The following is a 21,572-nucleotide window of genomic DNA, read 5'->3' on the forward strand; positions in this document are numbered from 1 at the left end:
GGGGAATGACCAATGGCTCCTGGGCTGACATTCTGCCCTGCAGACTTTTGATGGAGCTCTGGGGAACTGGGCAGCATATCAATTAGCCATTAAGGGTTTGCTCAGGTATTAGAGGGATCAGAGAAACCAATACAAGCCCCAGGAGGGAGCGGTAGACACTGAATACATTCCTAATCGATGAAGGTCTCATCTAGGGGCTTGCTCTGTGTCTGGAAAAGCCTATAGGCTGGACAAATAATGTGACCCTTGAACCCAGGGGCAGTCTAGGGGCTATTATCCAAAAGAAGATCTAACCTTCAGTAATCTAACTCTTCCTGACTTGTTGTGGATGTTTGAGAACTGTACTAACTCTGACCAACAACATTGGAGTCTCCTGTAGCCTGGCACACACACACACACCAAGTGGACTGGTAATACAACTACAATGTATTGATTTTTTTATATACCAATTATTTTACCAGGTTAGTCCCAGTAAGTTTAAGAATCTCTGTTTTCAAGGGGAGACCTGGCCATGACAGCAGCATCAAGAAAAAGAAAAGTGGCAGACCAATAACAACAACAGTATACACCAATGTACACAATCAGAATACAGTCAAAATCACACAGGAGGAGCAAGGTAAAACAATAAAGTAAAACTAAACTATAAAGTCAAAATACAATCAAAATAGTTTAATAGAAACAACAAAGTCAAATCATCTATATAAATGCTACACAGGCCAAAGTCCAGTATACCAATACCAAACCAGCAGATTAACTGGGTCAAAACCTATTTAAATATTGACTAGACAGAGCGAAGATACCTCCTCACTGAGTCTGCCACGAAATCTTTCATTATCAGCTGAAACTCACCAAGATCTGAAAAAAAGAGATGTGAAAGGGCTGTTTAAAATGATACACCCAGAATGCTGGGCTGGGCTGGAGGTGTGAGGAAACTCACCAAGCTTCTAAGCTTTCAACTTTCTTTTGTCCCAAACTTGCGTTCCATAAAGAGACAGAATAATACATAAAGGCACTTTTGCCAAATTCAGTTCAGTCCAATAAAGAGACAGAATAGTGAATAATTGGATTTCCTTTTGGGGGCAAAAAATAATTGATATATTTATTTTGAAGATTTATCAGTTTGGGTCAAAAGAGGTGGCCTTGACCTATGTGTTTTAGGTATTTCTGGAAACTTCTGGAAATAGATTTTTTGTTTGTTTGTTTGATTCTCATTTCCATCTCAAACAAGGACTACTGAACTCTGAACTCTGAACTCCTGCAGTTTGGTGATGTGACATTTGTTTATTCAATCTACTTTGTAATAGGTTGTCTTATACATTGTTGCAGGGGAGCATGTAATGAAGCTAAATATTATGAGTGCATGTATCCTGTGTGGTTTAACAATGTTACAACCCCCCCCCCCCCAAACAGGCACACAACAAGAGTAGTCAAAGAATCAAATTAGGCTGATCTCATCTATTGTTCCACTTTGTCATTTTTTACAGTCCATGAACCCTACCTCCAGCACCTTAAAAATCATGAGCCTCATGAGTCCTCTCCACTCCTGCTTTCAGTGAAGCAGTGACTGAGGCACCACACTCACCTCCCGTCCCCCATCTTGCAGATAAACCCTTTCTGTTCCTTGAGAGTAAACAGGAACACTCCCACCTTACCACTCTATCAACCCCCTGCCCCATATACCACTCAACCACAGATGGCTGGGACTAGCCTGAGTGTGTGTTTGTGTGTGCGCATGTGGCAGTAAGCGAATGGAAGCCTTCTCCGGTAAGATGAGCTCCAGTGATTACAGGCTGAGACAGTTTTCTAATTATTCTGTCAAACATCAATCCTGTGGGCTGATGCAGGCCGTCCTGCAGCCTGATGGACAGTGTAATCACTGCTAGACCCCCCCGCACCCTCTCCCACCGCTCTCTACAGCCATTCCCTCCCTCTCTCTTCACCCTCTACACTCTCTTTCATTTTCCTTTCTTTACAACTCTGCTCAACTCATATCCATTTCTTTCCACCCCATCTCAACCCAACTCTCTCCCTCCCTCGCTCCCTTGCTGTCTATGCTCCTCACCTCATCTCCTTTCACCATCGCTCACTACCTTAGCCTCTCTCTCACTAGCTACCAGCCAGTGAAAGAAGAGACACTTGATCTGAAAAAAAGAGATGTGAAAGGGCTGTTTAAAATGATACACCCAGAGTGCTGGGCTGGGCTGGAGGTGTGAGGAAACACAGGCGAAGTATTAAAGGCAGGGAGGGGAGAAAAGGGAGAAAGAGAGAAAGAGGGGTGGGGGGTGGGAGGGGTGACCACACAAATTCAGGCCACTAGCAACTACAATCTAAATTAACTGGGTGATGGTGGCTACCTATTATGCAAAAATAAAAACATATAAATTAAAAAAAGATGAATAACTACATACATACAATAAAACTAACAAAAAAACGAACCTTTTCATACATGCTTATACTCATACATTCATATCTATTCACTCAGTACTGCCACTGTAATGAGCAGTCAATGTTTACTTTGTAATACCTGGCAGTGGATGCACTATAAAATAGCATGCAATATGAAACAACTGCAGGAGGCAGAGCTGCCAAGTGGTTAAAGAGAAAGTCTCATAACCAAAAAGTCACATTTTTTAATCCCAGCATTCACTACGAATCCTTGAGCAAGACAACAAACCCTTACCTGCTCATTCATGATAAGTCAATCTGGATAAGAGCATCAGCTGGAGGGACCCCTCCCTCCCTCTTCCCCCCATGTGTGTACATGTTAAGCTTACCATGATGTCTCTAGATGGCTTGCAAGGTTACAAAGTCAAGTGTCTCCATGAACACCGCTGTTGTCCTTTTAAGCAAGACACTCAAGCCTTAAATTATTTCTGGATTGTTGTGTATGTGAACAATCTTGTCTGGTTTTCCATAAAGTTCAATCACAGTAGAGGCGCAAGAGGGGTTTTATAGGGTTTTAGGATTTATGTACACTATTACTATGTGGGATCCAAATGCACCAATTGTGTACTTTGGTTTTCCATAAAATTCGACCTAGAGGTGAGAGAGGAGTCCAAGAGCTATCCAAGGTCACTAGTTGTGTGGCTGCAGAGACCTAGATGTTAAAACCATGAAGTGATGCAATGAAATGTGCAAACAGTGAATTAAAGTGCAAACACTGTTTTGTAAAAGCATCATACCAATCACTAATCATTAATGAAAGACTGGCTAATCATTACTGACAGCAACACTACTATTATATCTTCCTGCTCTCATTGGATTGCCTCAGATGGGCAGAGAAGCCTGTCACACAACCCGACAGGCGAAGAGACATCTGTTCCAGGAGACTCTGACATCTTTTTTTTTTTTTTAATCTTTGGAGTTATTTATCTCTACTGAAGACTGAAAATCACTCCTTTCAGTGAACCTCCATCATGGGGAATATGCATTGTCCTGTAGGTGAGGCAACAAGTCTGGCCTCGATAGCCAGAGACATCTGTCCTTTTCCAGACTACACCCCCAACCTGCTCTTCAACCAGCTCCTGTCAGTTAACTCCTCCAGTCACCTGAGGGACCACTACATAGCTGTGCAGTCCTCGCTGACCCAACAGCAACTTGATGCCTTCACCAAGGGCCTGAAGACCACCTTTGGCAGGGAGGGGAAAGTCACCCTGGGTGGCGTCGGTGTGGTGGCCCTGTCCCTGGCTGTGCTGTTCGACACCTTAGCCAGACAGGTGAAGGGCCAATGGGTGCCAGAGTCCGGACCCATTCCAGGCCTCTTCCACAAAGAGCACGTGGGTTACCATCCCATGGTCCCAGTGATCAGCGAGTACCTCAGAGTTGTCCCCCACATCGCCAACAACCCCACCAGAATGAGAGAGGTGTCTGAGAAGTACTACCGGGTGTTACTAGACTCAAAACTGGATCGGGATAGAAGAGAGAAGTTCACAGACCTGAGAGCTGTCAATACTATCCTAGCTGGGTGGTTTACCGACAACTTGCGTCTCCACCTCATTCGCCTCTCCGGCTTACCAGAGGTACGATCCATTGAGAGGTCTGTGCATCAGAATAAGTTTGGCACAATTGAAGGTGAAGTTGAAGCTGGCGCCACGAGAAACAGACGTCATGCAGCATTAAGGTTTCATTACTCCCTCAACTGCGATGCTGAAGCTGCCAGCAAAAAGTTTCTGGCAGAAGTGGAAAGATCAAATAAAACCAAAGAGGAATTTGAAAACTGCAAACCAAAACATGATGAGGTTGTGCACACAGTGCTTCACTACATTGCCAGTGAAGCTCTGCAGGAGGTCATCAACGACCCTCGCTTTATAAAAGATCCATATGATGAAGACATGATCGCTCAAAGGGCGAATTTTGACCTCAAGGAAAACCGTCTTGGCAACTGGGATATCTAGACAATTATTAGAGCAACAAAAACAATTGTCAATCAATTGTCAATCTGAGAAGTTCAATGGCATTCTGCCTCTTGTCCTACTTGATCTCCGCTTGATTAATCAATGTTTGGTTCTGTTCAACATTACCCCTGTGACACACCACAGAGAATGTAATGTCAATAACATTAAAACTGAACAGCATGCCTGATCAAGTGCATAGTAAATGTCATTAAGGTATGATGAAACAAAATAAAAACTAATTTTGTCATTACATCATTGTTTGTTTCTGCAATCTTTAGAAAGACTTCCTGATTAAACACTGATGTCAATGAGAATATGTAAGGTTGTCAAGGGATAGTGAGCTCTGGATGTGCTCTACAGAAACCAGCATGCATGAAAACAAGGTGGTGCTTGATTCACTTGGGATTAGAACCGGGATCACTGATGTAGCAAACCTATGCTTTACCAACTGAGCTAAACTCATGTTTGATGCAGCAATCAGGCTCATTCAGTGGCTGTATCCCACAATGGGACATGCGCAGCCAACCGAACGACTTGCAGAGTGACTTACACTATAGCTGCTGGTCACAGCTAAAAACTGTTAAAATGTTACAGTCCTGCATAGTCTTGTTACAAACACGTTGCAGTTTAGAGCATAGAAATGTGAGTTTCACTTTCATTTTCATCTCACGCCGCAGAGTTTCAATTTTGGGCACATTTTTATAATAATTTCCTTATTATAGCACAATATAGTATAAATGCCTATTCATGAGCTCTCTTTCCCACCTCTCTTTTTGAAATGCCAGACAGCCCACAGCAACTTGAGAGAGAATGCAAAGTGGAGCAGTACCGGCTGTGAATAGTAACTTACCTTCATGCTTATAACATCACAACAAGTAGGTTTAAAGAAAGATTAACAATTTCATTATGTGTAACTGTGTGCTACAAATCCATAAGAGACTGAAGGGTGAGTTAAATCCGGTTTACTCCAAGCTAGGCCTGATGAGGGACTTCTCCTGTAAAACACACTTTAATCAGTTGCCTGCTGTTTCCACTGCAGCCACTGTGCCTGTAACTGAAATTTTACTGCTTTCTTTGGAATTAAATCATATAAAATTGAATGAAAAGGAACTGTGAGCAGAGGACGTTACAAAATGGAACCAAAAGTGGGTATTAAAATGGAGACTCAGTTCTACTTTAATGAAAGCATCTACCTTTAAGGATCTAAGCTTAGGCTGAGAGAACATTTTCATGGTGAGTGCACTAGTCCAAATATTTGCCCTTTACAAGTCTCAGGCAGGGCCATGTGGCAACAAAAGACACTTCACAATGAAATACATTCTATTTTTTCCTGGATTTGTTTTGATACTCAAAAACAATATAAAATCCTGAAACTAAATAAATCTATGCTAACAGCAAACAGCATCTTAATAATAGAATAATAGAGTAATAGAAGTATGTATTGATCATTTTGAGTCCTGATATTGTGTTATAGTGCTTCAAATGCATTTCAGAGCAAAAATGCCCTTTAATGTTGTTGTCTTGGTAACCAAAACCCTATGAAGCAGATGTCATATCTCACAATGCCACATTGAAACAGCAGTGAATGATGTTATATCTCACAAAGCCCCATTGAAACAGCAGTGAATGAGAGGAAATGGATAGGGGCATGGTAAAAATGCTTTAAAAATAGGGAGCAACTATTAAGACGATTTAAATGTTGTCTTGCCAAGGCCAATGCATTTCAGACATCAGAAGGGGCATGAAAAGGAACATTTTGCTACATCTACAGCTGTGCATGCCATACACACAAAGCTTCCCACACATGCCACAATGGTATAATATCTGATCATTTTCAGGTCACAAATTACTTGAAGATGTAAGTATTATACTGTGTGTTAACTGCATGTGATTTATGCTTAACCTGTGTGTATTTATGTCCGAATTCCGTTTTCAATTTGAGCTTTTGCGAACGCGTGGACTGTTCCCAGAAAACATGGGGTCCTGCAAACTATGTCTGCTACATATCAATCCTCTCCCTTCATCCTCAGTTTTCCTGGTGCAAATCTCTTGTCCATCTCTGTGCTCCTCTGGCAACAGCAGATGCAGGCTGAGATAATAGGGTAGGAGAGCATGTTCCACATTTCCTCTGCTGCTTGGTGGACAAGGCAGACTCCTGCAGCAGCAGACAGCCACGTCAGTCTGGACAACATACTAGAAACTGAATTGGATCATACAGTCAGATAACAAATTCATCCCGCTGGCTGTCACTCATCTGGAGTGCAGGGACTATAACATCTGGATGTTGGAACGCTGTGGGATGGGACGATATGGATGTTCACAGGTAAAACAGAAGTATTACTTCTTGCTACACTCTTGTATACAGTATACGAATGTCTGAATGCCCATGAGACTGTTGGATGTACACAGTTATTATTAGGTGTACACACAGTAAAGAGTAGCCTATTTTCAATGACATTTCTTTTCAATATTTGAGAGAATTTTCCTTCTATTTACTGTTCATCCCTAATATGTGTGTGTGTTTTTCTGTGTGCGTGCATGAGCTGTGTGTTGACACAGACACACCGCTTTCTACCCTGACCCCGAGCGCGGAAACGAGACGCAAGAGGCGATTTCTCCAGAGATGCGATGAGGCGAGCGTTTCATGTGGGCCTCATCGTCTTTCCATTACGCTCGGTAAAGAGGTGTGTGGATCAGACACGAGGCTTGTATCAAATCAGGCCTGGAAAAGCCAATTACGCTGACAATAATCTCTCTCTGTGCTGCTGCTGGCGTGCCTCACCATACAAAGCAACAAAAACCTCAAACATGGCTATACATAAACAGACCAAGCAAAGTATATTTGTGAATCCTCGCTCATTGCGTAGTTGGTGTAACAAAACCCATATTTTAAGATCCGGTATTTTATGGCTTTTTGAGAAGTATGGCATTTTGCAGATTCTCTGTTCGGCATGGGATCTTGTGTTGTGAAAAGAAATTAGCGTGTGAAATCTGTTTTTGAAATTTGTTTTTCTCCACAAATGTTTTCCAGTAAAATCCCTCGTTTTCCAATCAACCCCTCCGCTTTTCCCATTCATCATGGAGTGTGGACCAACAGGTTGAAGCATGGGAGTAAGCAGAGTGCTAGCCGTCCCTGGAGCAGGCAGGAATGAGTTTGTTCATCACGCACATTGTGGCTCATCCCAGTTTTTATTACATTTATCACTGCCCTTTGCAAGTGCCTTACTAAGACTGGATAGTGGAGAGGAGCTGGTGTCTCAACCCATAACCTCCTGCCCGAACCCAAGGGGCAGCAACATGAGAGAGGGCAGGAGGCTGTTGGTACTGAGAGCTGGGTGGGACTAAAATCAGAAGGTTAATGCGAGTAGTTGGAAGCCTACGGCCCTGATGGAATGCACAGCAAGCTTAAAAAGCCTGGGTACAAGAATATTATCTAGAGATAAGAGTGAACAAATGAATGCACGCACAGATGCAATGAGGCGCATAACAAAGGCACCCATACAGTAGATACAGCTACACACATGCAACACAAATAAACTAACCTAATCTTAACCAAAGATGGCCCGATCTATGCTTGATGTGGTCTAGAAATTAGCACCCATGCTTGCCTTAATCTATAAAAGAAAAATAATGTCCTGTTGTTGAATTAACGCTGTTCTCCATTCCTCTCCTCTGAAATTGTGTGCCTTGGGATGAGTCATATTGCAGTTAATGATGCGAGGTGCTCAACGGCCACCTCTCAGCCAAACAGTGGGGGAAAAAAAACAAAACATTTTTCAAGGCTTTAGTATCTTGTTAGCTTGCAGACCATAATTTTTGACTGCTAATTTGTTAACTTACAGCAACAATCAACAGCTCCCGCTGCAATTAACCTGTGTTTCAGTGACACAACCTTAACCTCGATGAGCAACTTCAAAACAATATCACCTCCATAAACAGCCTGAGAGGACACGCGGATGATCTCATCAACTGGGTGTTTGGGTGGCCTCACATAAGCCCGCAGCATGTGTACACATAAGCGCCAGGGGAGCGTGAAATGAGGGAGGTTCAACAGTCACACTATTGCTGCAATGTTTCACAGCACCGGACAGGGCTGTTTGTGACGGTGACACTCCCTCAAGTGTTGGAACATGGACAGATGGAGAGATGGAGCGATGGAATGGTGCAAAGGGTAGAGGGATGACAGCAGATGGTTTGGATGGAGGGAATCTCCATTCATTAAACTGAACAGAGTAGAAAAAGGCAGTTTGTATGGATAACATTGGCTAGCAACAGCATGCCACGGCCAAACCAGGCCAGTAATGTGAGGCATTACCATGGGTTACTGATCCGTGACAATGTTGACACCATGTGCAAACTGGAAGCAGCAGGACCACTGCTCTCATGCCATGATATTCATGGAAAGATGGTACTGTGGTGTGTGTGGGATGGAGTGCTGCTGCCAAGACTATGGTTAAGTTAAGTTTAATTTCTTCTCTCAATGTCTCTTGGTTAGAATTAGGACCTGAAACACATGGAGTGACCATTATTCAGTGCACCACTAAGAAAGTAAAGACAGTGGAGTGTCTGTGGCTCCAAACAGTTACATGAAACCCAAAGGGATACTCGCTACTGTTACTATTCTAACTTCCAGCAGATGCATTTCTATCTTCTCCATCACCAGGTGGCGGGGAAGAAACATCAAGCAGCTCCTATAGAGGTACATGAGAATAAATGAAGCAGTTCTTTTCTATGCCCTTCTTCCCGAAGCTTGACTTCACAAGGTCGTTCAATCACAGGTTGCCCCCCCTCCCCTGTGGCATCCAAAGGCCCTATCTGATCGCTGGCTGGCTCCCTGGCCCCATGGTGTGAACCAGGTGCTGCGATGACAAAACGCTCCTGGCAGCAATAAGGGAACGGAGAGTGCAGAGCTCAATTAGCCCTAGCTCCAATCCCAGATCCTCTATTGATTTCCCACGGATGAGGAATGGCAGACAGGAGACTGCTCAATCAGACATGCCCATGGGACCAGTGAGTATGTGTGTGTGTGTACGTATATGTGTGTGTGTGTGTGTGTGTGCATGCATGTGTCAAAATCAACGGGGGACAAATCGCTGCCGAGACGAGGTGAATACATTAACAATCCATAGTCTTTATGCATACATGATGGTTAAGTAATAGTGCTGTCTATTGATGGTGCTGTGGAAAATGACATGAGTCTTTAAAGGCATGCTGCGCCGTCCTAACCCAGATCAAATGGAGAGGGAGACAGACAAGACATTAGCTCCCTGAAGGGCAAATCAATCTGACAAGTCATCAGTTCCGTGGTGCATCTCTGGACAATTCCTTTGCTTCCTCAAATTAACCTTCACCAGAGGGATGGGGGGGAGAATGTATGGAGGCTGACAACCCCATTTGTCCTTCGCTTACAGTTTGAGCATTCCACTTTAGGTGGTAAAGTCTATAATATTTGTGTTTTGTCCATGTCAATGACGTGTGCATAAATTTGTTCATCAGTCTTTGATAGCATTCATGTTTTCTTTTTGAGCATCGTGTTTTTTCAGAGTTCGATCAAGTTTGAGTGTTTGATCGAGAGGGAATGTGTGTATGTATGTATGTATGTATGTATGTATGTATGTATGAGTGTGTGTGTGTGAGCATGTGTGTGTGTGTATGTGTGTGTGGGAAAGAGACACAGAGTGAGTGTATGTGAGAGAAAGTGAGTGAGTGTGAGTGTGTGTGCTTGTGTCCTTTCATGTGTGATCACTGCCTCTCACTACATCACACAGACAAGTGTGCTAAATCTGACTGAGTTAGTCTTGCTCATCACAGGGAAGTATTGACTGGAAAAATACATAAAAAATTGGGTTTAAAGAAAAAACTAAGCGAACAGAATTAGTAAAGAAAGAAAGAATACCAAAGTATAAGTAAGAGAAGCAAGAATCTATTGGACCTGTGCTGCAATAAGAAGGGATATTCCGCTAACTCGTCAAATCACACAGGGCCCAATTCAGACCATGTAAAGTTACACGGGTCTTACGCGGATTGAATGTTTGAGCTGTTCCTATTCAAACTTGCATATGAGTTCATTCAAAACACTGTCTTCTTTGTCCATCCCACTGGTATGGTGGGAAATCAGATCCTGGACTTTTCTCCATTTCAAGTCTTTCTGCGCCTTTAATGTAGTTTTTGTTAGACGTCGGTGCACGAAGAATGAACTGGCAACTTGCCTTTGGGACGTTATAAAAACATAACAAATCTACTTTACAAAATCTGAAATGATGTAGGCTATTCAGCATGTTTTTCTACAAGAAATCACTGAAAGATTTTGCATATATTATTTTATGCAGTGAATGAGTTTCTTAAAGACAACTGCATTCTATTTAACGCACTGACAAGCCACTGTCCAATTTCATTACTTGTTATGTCCATGTCTGCATCACATACCAGAATGCTAATGGAATATTTCTATAAAACTGTTATTATATTCCCATAAAACTGTTGAGTTATGAGCCTTGATGGTAACATGTGAACATTCGATGGCTCCTATGACATTTAGAAAGCCTGCAAAATGTATTTGTCCTTGATCATGTGTCTTAGCGTGTCAGTGTCTGGCCAATGTACAAACATATTATTTGGTGTGTCTGCTTGTTGCCATTAATAACTGATTTGGGAAGTGCAAATCATCCTTCAAAAGACGCCACAGGCCCTATCCATGCGTAAACAATGGATGCAGTGAGTGTCTGTTAACCTCAACACATTTAAACAATTTCTTCTCTTTTGATGATCCCTCAAAAAATTCAACTGACTTGTGCGTTAAATGAAGGTGTGTATGAGTGTATAAGCTCCACTGCATGGTGCTCAAGTCAAGGTCTTGTATCTGGGCCCACACTGATTGCAAACATAATTCAGAGACAAGAGCGATTTGATCTTAATTAAGGCAGTTGTTTTTCAGGAATTCATATGCTACGCTCTATTAATGTAACCAGAAGTTGATGCCAACTAATCTCAAATGCAAAAGGACTAGCGAGCGGAACAGTGAACAATGGAGCACAATCAAATACCCGTGAGAATGGCATCTCACTCAAACCCAGTGGAAGCCATATATGTTAAAGTATTAAATGGAAGACAATGAGATAGCACATATGCAATCTGTGATTCCATCACTATCACAGTTACAGTACAGACACACCTGACATTTTACATGCTAGGAGGCAGGAAGCAACACCAATCAAAACACTACAGGTGAAAGAATCTGCAACGTTTAGATAAATTAATAACACAAAACAACCTGAGATACTTTTCCAAAACAAAACAAACAAAAACAACAACAACAACAAATACATTAAATGAGCACAGCATTAACTTGAATTTTTTTGTAGACACTTTGAACCAATAAAGTGAGATTGAATGTTCATTAAAGAATTTAAATAAGCTTGCTGCTTTGTGAAATTGAATCCATTATATATTTTCTAATTAAATTTTATACATGAATTTACTGCAGAGCACTATGGGCCATCACAACAAATTACAACTAACACTTCCATTTACGCCAAAACGACAACAATTTAATGCTAGATGTGCGACATGCTTCATGAACACGGTGTAATGTGGATGTTATTTATTAGCTGCTGAAATTTGTATGTCGTACAAAAACTAGACGTTCACACAGATGCATGTACTATCATGTGTTAGTGTTTACTACCACATACTGTAGCTACATCTGAAACACAGTGGAAAAGGCCTCTTTAGAAGTCCTTTAGAGATACCCTCTCGGCTACCCTCCCAAACAACGCTTCGACACAAGCATTGATGCACCTTGGTGCCACCCAACACTATAATTAACCAGCTTCACTGTCCCTATAGGCTTGTAAAAATGCACTAAACAAAAACAAAACAACTCTAAATCAAAAACAGCTTTTTTCTGCAGGAGCAGGACCAATTTGAATCAAGTAGTGGGTCAAAGCTGAACTGAAATGATATCTTGCTATGAAATGGGCTAAAGCTGTCATCTGCGTGGCCATCTGACACATGGTTTTCTGAGTCTATTTTTCTTTCCTTTGCAGAAGACGAAATGGAGCTCAGGGCTTGACATCGAGCGAGTTAAACTGCTCTGTGTTAGTCTATAGATGTGTGCTTGACTATGGCTGCATAATGACAATGGAATTCTGTTGCCCCCACATTTCTGAGGCTTTGAAAGGACTAGAGCCTTGAAATCTCATAAGCACATATATGAGCTACGTGGTCATAGAGAAAAAACTAAACAACATACACACTGAGATGAACAGTGCATGCGTGTGCACACAGAAAATGTATACTTGATCAGGCTTATGAGGCATGCGTGTCAAGGACTAACAGAGTCAGTGCACTCTATAAGAACAAAGGGTTTAGCATGCAATAGAAGCTGCCAACATTGCTGCTACGATTTCAAATGCACTGGAGTAGAACAAATCTCATGATGCGCAAAAACCTAAACCTATATCTTTCACTAAAGAAGGAATTTAATGCGCCGTAAGCAAATCTGCAGGAAAGCCATTATATGACTTACAGCCTTTCTCTTATACTGGGAAACGGATACCATGGCCTACGCAGCCCATTATATGGGGGAAAAAAACACATAAACCAAAGAGCTATTTCTCCCTTTAAGCACACAAACCCCACATAGTCGGCCTGTTATGACCAATGTTCCCTCTTTCTGGGGCCTGGCCTCAGTGTAGCAGTCCCAGTGCATTGGCTGGACTCAGGTGCTTGTCCCTCCATGGCTGGCCCCCTCTTTAGTACTTGCCTAATACTCTGCGCACTGGGAATGAGCTCCATTACTGCGGGATCCTGCTTTCTGCTCCCTCTCTCCTTTTTCTCAACGGCTTTACATTGCTTGTGTTTATGACATGGGGGACTAGCAGCTCCCACAGGCCCTCAGCTGCAGGAGGAGAGGTGATTTCTTTCCTTCTAAAATAACGGACCGTAGGGCTCCAACGTCACAGGCGACTCTTGTAATGACAGGTTGTTTGGGTCCATGGAGGGCTGAGAGAGTGTACAGGTGTGTGTTTGGTGCGGGAGCTTCAACAGGCGTGTAGAAGTGTGCAATGCTGCACACATGTATTCACACCTATTTACGTTGCTGTAAGGTAAGCGAACGAGGTGTGTGATTTCCATCACCATCACGTGTTGTAACACCCACCCCAAGGACACGGGCCTATAAAATAAAGGTCGTTCCCACTGAGCGCCCTCCATCCTCTCATTCCTCTGTAGCCTGGAGGAAGACAGGATGATGCACCTCTCACAACCAATCAAATCTCTCTGGCCCATCCAGCTCGGACTGGTGCCACGCACAATGCTGCTGTCTTCCCATGACTCCATCCATGTTGAAGCATGGTGCTGCCACATTCGACATGGGCATATATCTCCATATGGGGACTAGAGAGAGGCAGTGGCTTGGCTCTTAAGAGACTTAGCTAGCAGGCATGAAACTGAGGAGAGCTCCTCACCATTGGCCTTAACAGGATTTAGCCAGATCAAAGGCAACAGGGATGGAAAAAGAGAGAGAGAGAGAGACAAAGGGGGAGAGAGATAGAGAGAAAGAAAAAGAGAAATAGACAGAGAGGAAGAAAGCGGGGGAGAAATAGCAAGAAGGTGAGATGACTAGCTGGCAGGCAGACACACTGAGATGCTACTATAAATATGTGTCCAAACGCAAGTAGTAGAAAATGATACCAATCATGAATCTTCTTTGGAAAACAGAAGATGGGTTTAGAAAGAGGGGAAGAGATGGTTGCAGGGTCCCCGTAGAGGGAGAGATGGGACATCGGAGCAGGCAGGGCTCAGGAGTGTTACTATGACAAGGAGGGATTTGGTTAAAGGGGGGCCACAGGTGACTCAAAGCAGAGGCACTGAGCTAGAAAGAAGGAAAATAGTATGTAGTTCTGCTAGAGGGCAATCGTGGCTGGGACCTTTGAGGACACGCATAATAATCCCACACAAACACAGAGGAGGTGATCAGGAAAACTCAGAAAGAAAGAAAAAAACAGAAACAACATACACACACATCATGCTGGAGGAGGCGCACAGGTGAGCCTCAACATTCTAGGTTGAGATCACACAGATGCGCCTGTGGGAGTGGAAAGGATGAAGAGGAAGCAGGCGATGCTCTTCATGTTTCATGATCAACTGCTTGATTATGCGACATCACCGTATGCATACCAACACACCTCTATCTGTGCCTAGGAGGTGGGTCACCCAGCTGAACTAATGCTAACGTGCCAATCTGTGCCTTTTTCACCTCTGAGCGGAGCCTCTTGCCTGCTTCACCTTAAACAACACAGCAGCACAGCACACTATGGCAGCACTCAGCATGCCTACAGGTGACAATTACCCCACCACCCAGAAAGCACACGGACAAATGTGAGCTTTCACATGCAAACACACATGTACACACACACACACACACACACACACACAAAGAACACAGTTAGAAAAAAGCCATAATTTTCTCTGGCCTGGAAAATTTACAGAAAGAACAGCCTTAAGCCTTCAGAACAAAATGGCTGTCAAATAAGGCAAAACATCCATCCGCCATTTCCTCAAAGCACAGGCACAAGGCAATAACGAGGTTATTTGGCTGTTGGTATTTGCTGCCCGCTCCTGCCTCGTGCCTACAGGTGATGTGAGGAGAAACCTCAATAAATTCAGCCATTCTGTCAACAAACTGTTCTATATGTGGATATGAAGAAAGTGGGGCTATTTATTTTAGCATGGAAAATAAATATGTCCCCACTCAAAAAGCCGGGGGCCTAAATTCAAACAAAGCTGAATGGCCTAGTACACCCAATTGAACTAAATAACATCTCACATAGTTAGCACTCACACTGTATGCTACATACTGCCTTATGATTCATAAGGCAGTATCATTTCATTCTCTCAATTTTTTTTCCTCTCTGTTGCTCCCACTCCACATATCCTCTTTTCATCTGTTTTCTCTTGCTTATTTTCTTTCAGAGGATAATAATAATTTAGCTAATGAATGCTGTAAGGGTAGATGCTCCTGGAGAAGTGAGCAAACAACAAACAGGAGGCTTTGTCATCTCCAATCTCAGGTCCTGTCTCTGCAATTCAACGCCAGCAGTACACTCACATCACTTCCACTCCTCTCAGCACAATGAGCCCAAGACATCAAAGCAGAGACTGAGAGGGAGAGAGCGTGAGAGAGATGGAGAGAGGGAGACAAGAGAGTAAAAGCGAGTGAGGAAGAAAGACCGAAAGAAAAGACAGACACAAAAATACCTGTTTTTGTGGAAATGTATGGCATCATTACAGCAGGATACTTCCTGCCGTAATGTCATATTGCCAGGCTGCTGAATGTACCGTTGTCTTTTCCAAGCATGTGAAAGCATTCTAGTCTTATCAAAAGTCAGAGTGGTCTCTAATAAAATACACAGATTCATATATGCAGCAGAGCATTAACGGCCTTCCCTACAGAGCCACTGGAAGCTGTAGCAGCAATCGTACTCATTTTATGCACGATTGCAGTGGCAGGGGAAATAAGCATCCTTATAACATATGCTGTCAAAATCTTTAGCCAAAAAGGAGAAGGCGTATTGGTTTCAAAAACAGTCAAAAAAATATGTGCAGTTCAAGTAAACCATTCCATCTGGAACTTCAAACAATATGAATAATGTTGAATTGTCAACAAAGGGCTGCATATTTGAAGGAAATCAACACTGATTGCCTTGATATTTGGGGGAAATCAAGAAAACAGCGGTTCCACCGTCACTTGGTGACAACTCTCTATCAACAGGTTTTTGCCTTTTCACGTTCACCTAACCTAGGAGGTAATTTCAATTTCAATTTCTGCTTATATTTTTGAGATTGGGAGTGGGGATTTGTTAAAAAAAAATGCAAATTGACACCTCTCTCTCTCTCTTTTCATGGAATAATTAACATTCCCTCCACAGATCAGAGCAGGTTTCTCAGTTCCCCTGGTTGAAATGCTAATGGAGCTTCCAACTCAGTTTAATGTCAATCCCATTCTACTTTCTTTCCTGTTAGGGAGGAGCTCCCTGTCTCTATTTCCATACACAGCAGCAGGAGGGACAGGCAGCGGGCTTACTCCCCCATCTGGATCTAGGAATCGACACAATACAGAAAGAGGAGGAGGAACAGGGGGAGGAGGGTGTAGGAGGAACCTCTTGTCCATGCGGGAGTAATTGGAGGGAGTGCGGTGAACGCAGTCTTTAAAACCCGATAGTGCTTCTGCAGTATTCCTCCTCGTTTTGAAATGGCTTGCAATGACAATGCATAATGGCCCCATACCAGAGGAAAGTGACAGGTCTTTCTAGTTTTCTCTCCCATTGTTTTTATTTCTTTTTTATTCGACTTCTTCATTTTTATTTCCCCCCACAGACCATGCTGATGAATTCATGTGAGACCAAATAGAATCTACACACAGTGGATATTTGAGTGAGGCAATGCATCACCTGCTGGGGTGTTAAGCTTGGCGGCTTTTTAACATTCATCACTTCTAAAAGGTGTGCATCACAGGTTTGTTCACTGTGCTGTGTGAGAAATAGAGGCAGACAGTTTAAAAATGCCACCGTTTCTAGCTGCTCAACACAAACAACAGTGAGCGGTATGAAAAAGTCTACTATAGAGTAAGTTGGATGAAAATAAGAGATGTAATGGTGCAATGTTGACAACATCTACTTTAAGAGCAGCCTGCGTATGACAGGCAGATATTCTATATACCCATACATCCTCTCCACCTGTTTTGGATGTAGGGCTGCAAATAATGAGTATTTTCAATTAATCAATTAAACATTTAGTCTATAAAATGGCAAAAATGCCCATCACAAGTGACCAGAACCAAAAGTTAAAATTGCTTATTCTGACCAGCAGCCACCAAACCCCCAAAGTATTCATTATATAATGATATGAAATAATGATGATATGATATGAAGAGAAAAGCAAGCAAACCTTAGCAGTAACCAGCAAATGTTTGATATTGTTACTTGATAAATGACTAAAACAATTAATTGACTAATTTTCGGGCAATTGACTAATCGACTAATGGTTTCAGCGCTATTTGAAGGTGTTAAGGTGTCTTTCTAAATGGGTGTGAAGCTGGGCAGTTTTGAAAAAAAGTTAGTGTGTTTACTGGCAAGTCAAACCACTACGTGTAAATAAAGGTTTAAAAAAAAAGGGGCAGATGGAATTGGCACCAAACACTGCTCCGTGTTTCACAAAACTAAGCACTGCCAGAGATACCAACACAGAGGCAGCCAGAGCCCAATCCATGGATGTGGGAGTGACAGCAGCGAGGGAATTAGCAGTGTGATGAGTGTCAACACACAATCAGCACTGCGGCATCGTTACAAGGCTCACATTGTTTAGTGTGGACTTATTAGCTTTCTCAACATAGAGCCGGATCACTCGTACAACACCCCGAGCTGCCACTGAGCTTCAAGCCTTTACAGACACATTTGTTTTCATTTAAATCTGTATATGTTTGTGTGCATTAATTTGAGTGTGCATATGTGCGTCCACATGACAGTCACTGTCTCTCTGTCTGCATTGGTGTATGAACATTTCAAGGAGACTGCCTCAGTGATGAGTTTAAAAGCCTGGTTTTATTGTACTTTGCGGAGCAGCGATTTATCATGCCACTGCAAGTGAAAATGATGGCATATAATCACACAGCCTCCCAGAGTGTGTGTCCCTCAGTGAAACATGGACATGTGCCAGGGTCCCTAGTCTAATGAGTGCTGTTGTCTTGGTGACAAAGCCCTAACCAGATAGACAGGGCTTTATGAATGTGCTATTACAAGACGCTTGCCTAGGAAATCAAAGACACTTCCACAGGTGGTGAAATTGTATTAGTTTTTTATCAGTCTTCTTTTGTTCCTTTGAAGATGGTATTACATCAGGAACCAGTTTGGCTTGCCGGCTTGATGTGTTCAATTGTTCTATTCAAACTCGGCATGCAAACGCACACACACCTTTTCAACAGTTGATTCCTACCTTAGGGTCAGCAGTGAGGAGCTTAAAGGCCTCGTACACCTGCCTCTCTTTGACTCCTCCCCCTAGGTCCAGAAAGTTAGCTGGCTTTCCTCCGTGCAGGTCAATGATGTCACAGGTGGCCATGGCCAAGCCGGCCCCATTCACTGTTAAGAAGTCGGGTGTCAGAAGAATTCATATGCAAAAATGTACATTTTAATATTAAGATAGCTTAACAGCAGACTCACATTTAGTCTGTATGGATGGTGCCTTTTCAGAGTGAGACTTTTGATAACAGTGTTAGTGTGCTCTTTTTATAAGTTACTTGACTTATCTTATTAATGATACTGTAGCCTAGTAATGACCTAAACTATAACGAAGCTAGATTTGCCCATTAGGGCCTGGCTGAAGCTCAGAATTTAAACAAAAGCCCCTAAGAGGAAAGAGTGACGGTGGTAGCCAAGAGTTAATTAAAATGAACATTACTGCCACTAAGGGAACGATGAAATATACTGGAAAGAACGCCCACAATGGAATCCAGCAGTAAATTATCATCCAAAGAAGAGCAAATAGCTGAAATGTAACACTTAAAGAGGCAGAGCCACCCGAATTGGATCGAAATCTTCTAATCAGGAACATTCAACACTTAAAGTCGAGCAACACAGAGAAAATTTGATTATGACTGTGCTCTCGACTTCAGAGAAAAGAGCGTTGATTAAAAGAGGTTCTGCTACGCTTTTTGCGGTCTGTGTCATCATTTAGCCCAGCGCCAGTACGGCTACCCCACTGAGCTGTGTGGGAGCCAAGTGATTCAGCGCACAAAATGTCTTACTTCATTTGGTTTAGCCGAGCTGAGCTTGTGTCCTGGCAAGCTCCCCGACAGAGGTCTCAATAAAAGGGAAATTCGCTTTAACAGCTGTCACTTTGGTGGCTTACAGAGCTCTCAAGCAAGCGGCGGGGCCTTAAAAGCTGTTGTTACTTTAAGAGAGGCTGGGGGTCGGTTGTGCAGGGTGGGGGGGCGGGGTGGGGTGGGGCTGGGCTAGCGCTAACAGAACACATCTAATGTGTTTATGAGGCTACAGGGTAAGAAGCGGGAGCACCTGTTAGGGCTGCTGTACACTATAAAAGCTTTGATTTATGACGAGAGAGGGGGCCTTTAATGAGAATGCTAACAATCTGGCTCACTGGAGACTTTCTGGGCGGATTATGGCTAATTAGAACGCATTGGTTACGGCAGCGTTCCTTCTGGAGTCCTCAGAAAGATGCTTGTAATGTAGACTGGAGGAGAGCCCAGGCTGCCTTTACTTTGACTAAGTTTTAACCGTGTCCGAGCTCTTCACTTATGTGGCTTAAGAGGCGCATTAAAGCCTGATGCCAGGAGGGGTTCACTTATGGCAGAATTCATTCAGCGGTGTGTGTGTGTGTGTGTGTGTGTGTGTGTGCGTGCGTGCATGAATGGGATTTTGTTTTCATACCAAAGCAGGCAATGTTTCCGTCCAGTCCGATATATTTGAGGTCCCACTTGGCTGCCTCTGTCTCTGTGGGATCGCTCTCAGTCATGTCGTCCATGGCAAACACAGCCTTCTGACGGAACTCTGCGTTGTCATCAAAGTTGATCTTGGCATCAAAGCAAACCACTGGGGCAAAGAGATGGAGGAATGGAGAGATGACAAAGACAAAGAGAAAGAGAGGAATAAAGACAGACGGGGAGCACAAAAGTGAGACGAAAGGGAAAAGGGAAGAGAGAAGGAGAATTTCAGACATGAAACGGCAACTAATTATCATCTCTTAAACCTTAAATAAATGAAATGAAGGGTTCCCCCTCAGCCTATTAGTTAATTATTTCAGTGGCTGGCACAGTAAGGCATATGTTTTTGACAGAATTTGTAAGAGACAGGCCATTATGCTAAATGGACACTGCCTTTACACTTCAAAGAGGATGCATTTCAAAGAGACCACACTCATAATGCTACCTGTAAAAATAGCAGCCATAAAATTTACCAAATTAGTCACAGGGTTTTCTGTATAAAGACACTTACACTTTAATGCTGACCAAACCTCAAAGAAAAAAATTCCAGCACATCACTAGATAGATAGATAATAGTCTCCAGATAATAATCTGTACAGTACAATAAACTGAAGTCTTAAGGGGACTTGAGTTTAAATTAAGTCTACATGTAGGGCTAAATGAATAGACTGTGCAACCATACACTAGCATATAACAGGTTTTGACCAAAGGATACACTGTATGCTTTCAACTATCAAAAACATAACTATGCTGTACCACAAAGAAGCCTTTGAGACAGGTCGTAGCAATGGTAATGTCAATGAAACGTTAACCATAAACTCGTTATTGAACGGTCCATCAGAGAGAAACACATACGAGGCCAGGGACCCAGGTGTAATAGTGACCCAGGACACACTATATGGAGACATGGGAGTGGGCCTTGAGAATTACAGACAGACAAACATAAACACAGGTGTGCATAGACACATGGTACATGCAGGCAGGCAGACACACTTGGGGATTGAGGCGTAGCCATATCCTCCAGGTACTGTAGCGCTCCTACTCTGCAATCCTTTTCATTTTTAGAGTTAAAGACCCTTTTGGTATTACAGTCCCTCTAGTAAAACTATTCAGCTATAGCCAAATGAGAGAAAAAAAAAATAATAATGGGAAATTTTCCAGCCTGAAGAAATGTTCCTTTCCACCGTACGTTCGTTGAACGCCTCCTGGAAAACAGTTCTGTTCCCTTGTGACGTGAACAAAATGAACCAAACACTGGGTTGATATTAATGTGAAGCTTGTCTACAAAGCCTGCCTCAATCACAGCCATGTCTTCTCTCTGCTCGTTGAAAAGCTATCTTGTACCTCTCAGACTATAACCTCATCGTTAGGAAAGAATAACCTTGATCATTAATATTCATAAGAAATCATAAAACAACAAACTTGTCTTGTCAATCTTTGATAAAACATACTTTAAACGAGAACCTGTTTTTGAGGAGACCAAATAAAATCGAAGATGTGATGCATCTTGATTTTTCTGTAATCTGCACATCACAGTCAATCTGTGTTCAGCACCGCAGACAACTGTACTTACTTCGTTGGGAGAAAAACTAAGTTCAGTGCAAGTTCAGCACATTAACTCTAAATTGGTGTAAATAGGAAAAAAACGCATCACAACAGTTAGCAAAGAAAGAGAATACGCC

At 42.7% G+C, this 21,572-nt stretch overlaps 1 protein-coding gene across 1 annotated transcript in view; it reads right to left on the reverse strand.

The window, feature by feature from the left end:
* Nucleotides 1-21,572, reverse strand: part of suclg2 (succinate-CoA ligase GDP-forming subunit beta) — a gene marked incomplete at both ends in the record, with an annotated part of 63,177 nt that overhangs the window by 15,387 nt on the left and 26,218 nt on the right. The window contains 2 exons of the mRNA XM_071519480.1: nt 18,387-18,529; nt 19,838-19,999. Coding sequence (XP_071375581.1) covers nt 18,387-18,529; nt 19,838-19,999 — 305 coding nt within the window. The remainder of the gene's footprint in view (nt 1-18,386; nt 18,530-19,837; nt 20,000-21,572) is intronic.

The sequence above is a fragment of the Centroberyx affinis genome, unplaced genomic scaffold (assembly GCF_046629955.1).
Source record: "Centroberyx affinis isolate AG114_WGS23_722 - 3 ecotype Tasmania unplaced genomic scaffold, CSIRO-AGI_Caff_v1 ptg000700l_1, whole genome shotgun sequence".
NCBI classification, from domain to species: domain Eukaryota; kingdom Metazoa; phylum Chordata; class Actinopteri; order Beryciformes; family Berycidae; genus Centroberyx; species Centroberyx affinis.